At 41.4% G+C, this 10,869-nt stretch overlaps 1 protein-coding gene and 1 long non-coding RNA gene across 3 annotated transcripts in view; one reads left to right on the top strand and one right to left on the bottom strand.

The window, feature by feature from the left end:
- TDRD6 (tudor domain containing 6) overlaps positions 1-1,516 on the bottom strand; it is a 29,203-nt gene extending 27,687 nt beyond the window's left edge. Inside the window, exon 1 of one of the 2 annotated variants that reach the window (XM_006149078.3) lies at positions 504-1,516. In XM_006149078.3, coding sequence (XP_006149140.1) covers positions 504-893 — 390 coding nt within the window. In that variant the 5' untranslated portion in view covers positions 894-1,516. Of the gene's footprint in view, positions 1-18; positions 467-503 lie in introns of those variants that run through there. The other variant, XM_006149079.2, reaches the window with a different exon arrangement.
- LOC106734928 (uncharacterized) overlaps positions 526-10,869 on the top strand; it is a 15,320-nt gene continuing 4,976 nt past the window's right edge. Inside the window, exon 1 of the long non-coding RNA XR_001370411.1 lies at positions 526-602. This is a non-coding gene — a long non-coding RNA (uncharacterized LOC106734928). The remainder of the gene's footprint in view (positions 603-10,869) is intronic.

Raw genomic sequence — 10,869 nt, 5'->3', positions numbered from 1 at the left:
CCCCCGCCCGGCCCCGGCCCGGCCAGCACGCAGCCCAGCACCTCCGAGGGCAGGTGGAAGAACTCGCTGCGCCCGGGCGCCAGCGAGCCCGCGCCTGCCGTGATGGTGCGGCCCTCATCCAGCAGGAAGACGCGGCTCTCCTGCGCTTGCCGGCTCACCACGCGGCAGCGGTGCCACATGAGCCCCACCTGCACCAGGCACAGCTCGCCCGGGGAGGCCGAGGCACCGCCCAGCGCCCACGGGCCGCGCGTGGCCGCGGCTTCCTGGATGTCTCGGCTTAGCCGCACGTACTCGTCCCGTCGCTTGCCCACCAGTCCCCATAGCTGCACTGGGATCACTTCGGGATGCACGTCCACGAAGGACACCCGCAGGGTCAGCGAGGCCCCCGGCGTCGGCAGCCCCGGCGTCGAACACATCGCCGCCGCGCCGCGCAGCCCCTGCTCCCTGAGCGTGAGCGCGGGGGGAGGCGAGTGAGCGTGAGCGCGGGGGGAGGAGAGTCCTACCAGATCAGGCTCGGAGGGTCCGGGAACGGCAAGGACGCCCGCCGAGGCGGCCCCTCGGCAACGCGCCCGACGCGGGGCCTTGCGGACTCGCGCCGACAGGTAAAACCCTGCGGGCGGACCAACCGCCCACGGCCGCGCCAACGTGGAGGCATTTGCGGCACGCGCACCTCTGCTTCCCGCGGCGGGGAATGGGCGCAGCAGAGGCGCGGCCTGGCGGCGAGCTGAGGCCAGAGCGGGCGTCCGGGGGCCCTGGATGCTAAGATGCGAGGCGCGGCCGCAGCCTGACCCCTCGAGCGCGAGCTCCTTTCGCTCTGGAGGGCTCAGCGTGAAGGCCTGGCACTGGGCTGTGGGGAGGACTGGACGAGGAAGTTCCTTCCAACTACTGTCCATTGGGCACGGTGTGCCAGGCAGGGCCACCGGAGTTCCGAGGAGAAAAGAACAAGGGCCCAGGACGGAGGTCTAACGGCACGTTCCTGGGCGTTAAGGCTGGAACTCTCCGAAGGCCCAGGCAGCGAGCCCAGGCCTAGCAAAGAGCTTGCGCCTCACAGGGAGGGGACAACCGTGTTGTGCTGATGCTTGCTGAGTACGCTGGCCTTCGGCAAGTCGCTGATCCTTTATTCTGTGAACCTGTTTCATCATCTGAATTGAGAGTAGCCTTGAGGTTAAATAAAGGAAAGTATATGGCAACTGTAAAATGTCTCCTTCCTCACACATACAAGCTATGGATACTTCTTCTGCCTAGTACATCAAAACATCGTTAAATACAAATTCTGCACAATAAGACTGTGCTTTATATGACCTCGGTCTCAGTGCAAATCTCAACGTCTTCAGTCTATCCAGATTGGAAGCTACCATGTGCTTCCATGTGCTTCCTAGTCGCCCTGTGCTTGCTTTTTCAGGTCACTCTAACCATCAGGATGCGATTATCTGATCACTAGATTACCCCATCACCCCCTTTTGGCAAGGACAGTGGCCATATTCCTGGAATGCAGCAGGGGGTGGAGGCAGCAAATATTTGCTAAATGAACTGGGCCGTGGTGCAGCTCCAGACCCTGGAGCTCATGATTCTGCGTCTGGCTGGGGGTGAATCGCGGTTCTTTGTGTATGCTGCCTCTCTCTCACTCATAGAATAAACTTTAAAAATTACTAAATGAAGTGGTGAACAAATTTGATTTCTCTATAAGCTTTGACTTTTCCATGAAGTTCAAAAATTCAGTTTCATTTCATTTTCCAAATTTTCTTTGTTTCATATTCATTGGAGAAGGAAAATAAACATTTGAAGGGCTGGCAGGTGGCATGATGGTTGATGGGCTGGCCTCCCATGTGGCTGACCACAGTTCAAGTCCTAGACCTGGAGCCTTGCTTTCTCACTCCCTCACCCCACAAGCACCCTGTGTTTCTCTCTGGTCACATTAAAAAATAATAAATAAAATTTAATAAAAAATAAACATTTGATTTAAAAACATCTAGCAATGGGGTCTGCAAGTGGTGGGGGGGTTAAGGCACTGGATCCCATGTAGCTGACTGTGCATTTCTAGTCCCATACACGGGAAGAAAAAGACTGTGTGTGAACATAACCTGCCTTCCCAAAGTCCCCAAAGGATAATGAAGGAGAAGGGATTGCCAAGTGGCCATCACCCCTGGGGGAGGGCTGATTTCTTGCTTTCCCTCTCTCCGACGGGGCCATGCAGCTAACACAGGCAGAACATAAAGAGCTATCTCTCATGCTTAAGCAAGGCTTGGCTGAGAAAAAGCTGTACGCAGGGCTACAGCTAGAGCTCAAGGTTCCAACTGTGTTTGCGGTACTGGTTTGCGCTTTCACTCTCTCTGCCATGGGCTTTACTGTCATCATGGTACCCTGTAAGGGTGAAATAACACCCCCAGCCTTACTGTAACTTTTACAATTAATAATCCTAAGAGACTGCAGATCCCAAGGCGGAGGTGAACAGGAATTAGACTCACCCCACCTGCCTGGAAAATAACAATGAACAATACTGAAGTCCCTCTCAGGTTCACATGTACATAATAACTTTTCGGTTAGTCATTAAACTGCTCACAAGACCACATTCCTTTCCCATGCAAGCAATAGGCTCACCCTCTTAGCTATAAAATACCCTAGAAACAATATAAATGGTCCATTCTAGTATGTATTAATCATGTCTTTACTTAATCAAATAAGATTTCTATCTAGGCCTTTGTAACCACAATCTGCTGCCGCCCCGATTGGGGGGGGGGGTGCTGAAGTAAGTTACCAAGCTCGCTGAAAACCCCCTCATTCAAAAGGCCCTACCTGGTAATCATGATCCAAGAAGAAAATGTACTGGACAAATGGACTCCCCCGCCCTGAGGACTGTGATTGATTACAACTGGTCAAACAAGAACAGCACATCATGTTTATGATTATTGTCCCCATGTTTTGAATACCCTATTCTCTAGAGTAAAATCTTTTATCTCCTCCTCACCCCTCCTACTCCTGTAAACATCCCCCAATAAATATGTATGATTCCTGGCTATAGATGCTGCAGTCTTGAGCTTGCTCTGACCGTAGTCAGCTGAGAACATGCTGAAGAGGACTGGGGTCTCAGTCTGATTTCCCCTCATCCGCGTCGCCTCCGTCAGGTCAACCCATCCCGGCTGGAGCAGGCCTCCGGCATCTCTCTCCATTTCTGTCTCTCTCCAGCGAGTGTACACACTCTATGGCAAAAATCTGAATAAATAATAATAACCCCTAGCAAGATTTAGCTTAAATGTCTCTTTCATATGACTCTACTATTCACCAGGGCAGAATTAATATTTCCTCAATTTACATACTTCCATATTATCTATACTAATTATATATTATAATTCTATGTTTTATATATAATATTTATATGTAATGTATACTATATATATTATTTTGCAGCTGCTGACCATCTTTCCTTTCTACCAGTATGAACACCTTGCAAGCTGGAACTCTTCTCATTAATTTTTATATTCACAATGTCTAGCATGGCGCTGGACTCTTAGTCCCAGAAACACAAAAGACTAAGTCACCTGGCAGTATGTCTTTTACAGTGGAAGAAAGGAGTTCCTTATGTAAAATAATCTTATTATCACTTGAACTTGTTTATCATCATGTGGGATAATGGAGATTTCAATCAGTTCCCTGCTTCAGGTTCAAGCAGACTCTACAGGGACCACAAAACTGTAAAACTTATAGACAATTTCTCTTTTCTATTCAGTTTGACCTACAACCTCCTTCTATGGCTCATAGGCTTAATCCTAGACGTCAAGGTGTCTCGTATGACCCTCACAGGCTGCTCTGAACTCTTCCTCCCATCCTCCCAGTTGATTCCCAATGTCCTATTTTTTCAGTATCTGGAGTCAATAGCTTTACTTTGTTGTCTTTATCTGCTGGTCTGCGAATTCAGTCTTTAAAAACATCGAATCACAGCACTGTGAGGGTTTAGCTCTCATATGTTATTAAACAAAATATCTGGAGTTCTATTTTTAAAAATTATTTTTAAAAAATCTTCCCTCCATAAGTCCTGAGAGATCTATAACTTCAGGAAGGGGAGAAAAAGAGGAAAGAGAAACATCCCTAACACCAATATTTGAGGGTTAAAGGGGGAACTGATAGGACCAGCTCTGGGGGACCAGCAGATGGTATAATGGTTATATTGCTGGAGTCCCATGTAGGTGACCACGGTTCAAGGGCCAGTATGCATGCCCAAGATCCCAATGCCCTCCCCACTGAGAGCTGATTTCTCTCTTCCTGTCTCTGTATTTCCAACAAGTGCACATGCCCCATAGTAAAAGCATGTGTACCTTAAATCCTAATGAGATAGAGAAACGGAGGAAAAGGATTACAGTATGACCATCTCTCATTTAGATCTCCATATATAGAGAACGCTTAAGTGGAAATCTATTATAGTATACTTTAGAATGTATTGTTTCTATACCATTAACTAACTTACTTAAAGATGCCTAGAAAATTACTATATAATGAATTTTTAAAAACACTTTAAAAGAAAGAAATACCCTTCTAAAAAACAAGCTAGAGACAAGGAGAAAATATTTGTAAGTCACATGTCTAGTATGTATAGTATTTAAACAATTCTCAAAATAGTACAAGAAAAGAAAAATTCAGTTTAAAAGTGAGCAAAAGGCCTGAAGTGACATTTCACCAAAGAGGATATACAAATAGCAAAGAAGAAAATGGAAAAATTTTCAAAATCAGTAGCTTTAGGCAAAAACAAATTAGAACCACAATGATGTTTCATTACACAGCTATTATAATGACTAAACTAAAACAGTGATATACCAATTATGACAAGAATGTGGAAAAACTGCATTTTTAAATTAAAAAAATGCCCTTACTATATGATCCAGTAATTGTATTCTTCAGCATTTATCCCAAAGAAATGAAACAAATGTTCATGTAAAAACCTTTAAAAAGTATATGTTTGCATTAAACAAATGTTTGAAATACTACAAAAGATAGTAGGAAAAGGAAGAGCTTTAGGTTTTGAAAGTCCCTGAGTGGCATGGACAATGAATGATAAGTGAGTGTCCTCATCTATAATTATAATTTATTACATTTCTGTGGTACTAGGGTTCTTTATCTGTATTGAGTCATTTAGTCTTCATAGTTAAATTAAGTTTCATTTATAATTATTAGTAATACTGAATAAAATGAAAGTGTAAAAACACTTTATCTTAGGTCTCTTGAATATTAAAAATCTTAGATTTTTTAAATAATTGATCGAGGCATACATTTTGAACTCTTTTTTTATTGCCAGAGAGGGCACATGGTCATCAGAGACAGAGAAAGAGAGAGAGAGAAAGGGGAATAATCATCTCTATAACCATTCCTCCTCCATTTCTCCCTTCTGTCAAATCTTAGCCACACATGCATATGTCTGGCATGTTTCTAAAGCCAGTAGGGCCAGGAGTTGCATTGCCGTTGGCCACAGGAGATCTGACTCTCAAAGCATTCCACCGCTGCACTACAGGACTGGTGTGAGGCATAATTTTTTTTTTTTTAAAAGATAAAATGTGTATGGATGCACAGGAGGTGGAGGGGTGGTGGGGGGAGGAGCAGGAGATAGAGAAAACACCCTCAACAGAGTCTTGTTACTGCAATCTCCTTTTCGTCTAGGCTCCTGAATACTCTAAGCACACCCATGCCTGTACCCAACATGATTTTCAGGCCACTTCGATTGCCATGTGGCTCTCAACAAAGCCTTACTGGCACAACACTGGGCCTGAGGCATAATTTATGTACAATAAACGTCACCTTTTTATCATCCATTTGGACATTTCCACAAATGTATAGTTATACAGCTGCACACAGTATGAACATAAATGCACACCATCACAGTACAAATGTATACAGATGTAAGTGTACATCACAATTAAAATTGAAACATATGTGGGGCCAGCAGGTAGTGTTGTGGTTATGGTGCTGGACCCCCACAAGTTCTAGATCTGGCAGCTTGAAAATCATGCTGGGTGCATGTGCATGTGTGCCCAAATTCCCAGAAGGAGATTCCAAGAAGGAATAGTGGAATAGCCATCCCCACTGGGGGAAGGGGGTGTGATTTCTCACTTTCTGTCTCACTGTCATTCTCCATTTTTCCCCAGTAAGTGCACATGCCCTATGGCAAAAACCCTGAATATAAATACATAAACAAACAAACAAACATCTGTGTTATCCAGAAGGTTACTGCCTTCCTCTTTGAAGTCATAGGAGGGGACAGACAACCAGTCCCCATAGTTTTACCTTTTTCCAAATGTCTCAAAATGGAATCATACAGTTTGTAGATTCTTGTGTCTGACCACTTAGTATAATAAATTCATCTATTTTTGTATATGTATTTATTTTTACTGTTCAGTAGTTTTCATCATATGGAAATACCACATTTATTCACTAGATAATGGATTTTCAGGTTATTTTATTTTCACAATATTTTATTAGCGTGTTTATCAGTAAAACTGCTATAAACATTCATGTACATGTCTTTGTGTGGACATGTTTTTTTGGGTAAATATTGGGTTGTCAGAAAAGTCATGATGCATTTTTGCATAGAAAAACAGAAAACTCCATCATGACATTTCCAATGAGCCAATACTATTATAGGAGTGGGATTGCAGGACTACAAGACAAATGTATGTTTAATGCTATAAGAAATTCTCAGGTTATTTTTCAAATTGGCTGTGTCATTTTGCATTTGTTCATACAATATATGAGTTGTTCTACATTATCAACAGAACTTGGTACAGTCAGTCTTTTTACAATAATTTTAGCCATTCTTGCATTATGTAGTGGTATTTCATTTGTGTTTTAATTTGTATTTCCTTAATGATGTTGAATGTTCTTTATGGGCTTATCTGCCATTATGTATCTTCTTTGGTGAATTATCTGTTCAAGTCCTTTGTCCATTGTTAGAGGGGTTTTCATCTTATTTCTGGGTTAAAAGAATTCTTACATAATCTGGATACTATTCCTGCTAGTCTTTTACCAGATTATGTGTTTTGCAAATACCTGTATTTTCTCTCAATGCATGTATGGTTTGTCATTTCACTTTCTTCATAGTATCTTTTGAAGAATAAAGTTTGTAATTTTGATAAAATCAAATTCTTCATACATTTTTCTTTTCGAGATGGTAGTTGTGTGTGTGTGTTTTCGTCCTAAAATGTTTTTGCCTAAGATAAAAACACAACAACAACAATAACAATTTTCAATGTTTTCTAGAAGTTTTATAATTTTAGTTCTGTACTTAGGTCTGTGATTCACTTTGAATGAACTTTGTATATGTAGTAAGGTAAAGGTTGAGGGGTTTGTTTTATTTTATTTTATTTTTGCATGTGGAATTCAATTGCTATGTTACAGTTCTGTTGCAAAGACTGTACTTTTTTTTTTCGGAGAGGTTTTTGCTATAGAGTGTGTACATTTGCCAGAAAGACAGAGACAGAGACACAGAAAGAGAGAACCCCCCCGGGGGAAGGGCCACACCGTAATATCTTCTCCTCCATTCTCCTCTTGGGATCTTGAGCATGCACGCACACGCACCCGGCGTGAGTTTAAGCCACGGGGTCCGGGGCTCGAACTGTGGTTGACTACATGGGAGTCCAGTGACATAGCCATTATGCCATCTGCTGGTTCTGCAAAGACTGCACTTTTCAAATTAAATTACCTTGGTGCTTTTGCCACAAATTAACCATATATGAGTGAGTCTATTCCTTAATTGTTCTGTTGCATCAATCTATATGTTTATCTTTATGCCAATACCAGACTGTCTTATTGTCCAAACTGCTTAAAAGTCAGTTTTTGAAATTACGTAGTACAAATTCTGCAACTTTGGTCTTTTTCCTCAAAATTATTGTGGTTATTCAAAGAATTTGCTTTTCCATATGTATTTTAGAAAAGTTTTGTAATTTTTAATGAACAAATCTTACACAAATTTTGTTAGATGAATCCATAAGTTTTTCATGTTTTTTGATGCTGTTGTAAATATTAATTTTTAAATGTTTCTAATTTAAATTGCCACTATACAGAAATATATTTATTTTGTATACCAATCTTATATCTGTGACTTTGCTAAGACTTGATACTGATTTTAGTAGCTTTTGGTAAATTCCTTGGGATTTTTTGTGTAGATAATTTTATCACCTGGGAATAAACACAGCTTATTATTATGCCTTCTTTTCCTTTTTTAAAAATATCTTTTTCCTATAGGGCACATGTGCTCATTGGAGACACAGAGACAGAGAAACAGAAAGAGAAAAATCACCCCCTGGAGAGATGGCCATGCCACAATCTCCTCCTCCATTCTCCTCTGCAGAATTTGGGCATGCATGCACACATGCTTGGTGTGAGTTTCAAGCGTCTGGGTCCAGGATTTGAACTGCGGTCGGCTATGTGGGAGTCCACAGATGTAACTGTTATGCTATCTGCTGGCCTATTATGCCTTCTTTTTTAATATTCTCTTTCTTTTTCTAGCATTATTACAGTGATTAAGACTCCAATATAGATTTAAATAGAAATGAGTATGACAATCCTTGCCTTGTTCCTGATTTAGGGAGAAAGCCTTTCATCAGTATGATGTTACCTACAAGTTTTACTTAGATCTTTTTATCAGGCTAAAGAAGTTCCTTTCTTTTCCTAGTTTGTTGAAAAGTTTTATCATGAAAGGATACTGAATTTTATCAAATCTTTTTCGTATTTTATTAAGATACGTCCTCTCTTCCCTCTCTCCCTCTTTTCCCTCTCTTCCTTCCTTCTATGAAAGACAAAGAGCTACAGAAATAGGCAACCCCCACCACCAACAGGATATTCATGCCATGATCCACCCCAAGCATCAGCCAACCCAGATTACAGGCAAAATGCAGCTTGATGGTGTATACAGGGACGCCCCAGAATGAGAACCAGGACCGCTTTTTTTTTTTTTTTTTTGTGGATCCAGTTGCCCACCACTGTGTGCTTGCTTGTTCTTTTTCTGAAGGTGAATTATATTGATTGATTTTTTTTTTTTTTGGAGAGATTTTCACTGTAGGGCGCGTGCACTCGCCAGACAGACAGAGAGAGACATAGAGATAGAAAGCGAGAAATCACCCCCCAGGGGGGATGGTCACGCCGCAATCCCTTCTCCTCCATTCTCCTCTCGGGATCTTGGGCACGCATGCACACGCGCCCGGCGTGAGTTTTAAGCCACCGGGTCCGGGACACGAACCGCGGTCGACTACGTGGGAGTCCAGCAACATAGCCATTACGCTAACTGCTGGTTCCCTATATTGGTTGATTTTAAAATCCTGAACCAACCTTGTATTTCTGGATAAACCTCATTTAGTCTTAATGTATTATACTTTTTTATAATGTTGGATTCACTTTGCTATTATTTATTACACATCTGTTCTTATGGATTTTAAATTTTGTTTTTTCTGCCAGAGGGTCTTTTGTATGTGTGAGAGAGAAAGAGAGAAAGTTAGAGAGAGAGGGATAAGAGAAAGGTAGATAGAGAGAGAGAAAGCACCCCCCAAAAGGGCCTGGTCATGCCACAATACTTTTTCCTCCAATTCTCATCTCATCAAGATTGTGGCTAATATGTTTTTCAAGCTATGGGGCTGGGACCTGAACCCTAGTCAGCCATGTGGGATCCAGCTTCCTCTGCACGGTGTATAACTGCCGTACTATTATTGGGTTAGCCCATGATTAATTTTTTTTAGATTTTTTTATTATTGTGATAAAAAAATACATAACAAAATTTACCATTTAAACCATTTTTAATTGTAGATTCCATTGGCATTAAATACATTCACAATGTGGTACATCACGACTATCTATTTTCAAAACTCTTTCATCAGCCCAAACTGAAACTCTGTATTCATTAAACCATAAGTCTTCATCCTCTCCTTACCCAGATCCTGGTAGTTATTCTACTTCCTGTCTCTATGAATTTGATTATTCTATGAACCTCAAATTAAGTAAAATGACACAATACATGTCCATTTTCATCTAGCTTATTTCACTCAGCATAATGTTTCTAGGACTCATCCATGTCACACATAGCATGTATTTCCTTTTTTTAAAAAAAAAAAAAGATCAGTAATAGTTTATTGTGTGTACCTATCAGATGTTGTTTATCCTTTCATCCATCAATGGACATTTGGGTTATAGTCACCTGTTGGCTACTGGAATAATGCTGCTATTAAAACTGCTATTCAAACATCTGCTTAACCTCTGCTTTCAATTATTTTGATACCATATACATGGAAGAGAAATTGCTAGACTGCAAGGTAATCTGGTATTGTTTAGTAAGCAGCTGCATCATTTTACATTACCACTAGCTATGCATTAGGGTTCCAATTTCTCCTCAATCTCACCAACATTTGTTATTTTCTGAGCTTTTTAAAATAATAGCCATCCTAATGGGTGTAAAGTGTATTCATGGATTTCTGCATCTATGCTAATAAGAGATATTGACTCTGTAAAGTTTGTTTGCTTTATAATTGTATTTGTGCATCTGGATAAATAAAAACAATGGTAAGACATGAATGGCCCTAAAGTTTCTTGACTACCATTCTGTGTGTCAAGAACAACTGAGAATCTTGGAGAAAGAACAGATTTGAAAAGCCAGGAGATGAAAAACTGGTGCTAAAAACATTGATATAATATTGAGATATTTGAGCTCACCAGGATTGTGAGCCCTCCTAGTAGAAAGGTGTAGTTAGCAATTGAGAAAACATGATGAAATCCTGAGGAATAAGGAAGGCCCGGAAATGCAGAAAAGGCTAATTTCTTCCACTCACTGAGTGCCTGTTTTAAGCGTATGGAGATTGTCAGCCTAAGTGGAGTAGCTGAGGTCACAATAATGTGCCGCTCTTC

The sequence above is a fragment of the Tupaia chinensis genome, unplaced genomic scaffold (assembly GCF_000334495.1).
Source record: "Tupaia chinensis unplaced genomic scaffold, TupChi_1.0 Scaffold000252_1, whole genome shotgun sequence".
NCBI lineage: Eukaryota > Metazoa > Chordata > Mammalia > Scandentia > Tupaiidae > Tupaia > Tupaia belangeri.
This window is presented reverse-complemented; position numbering and strand designations above follow the sequence as displayed.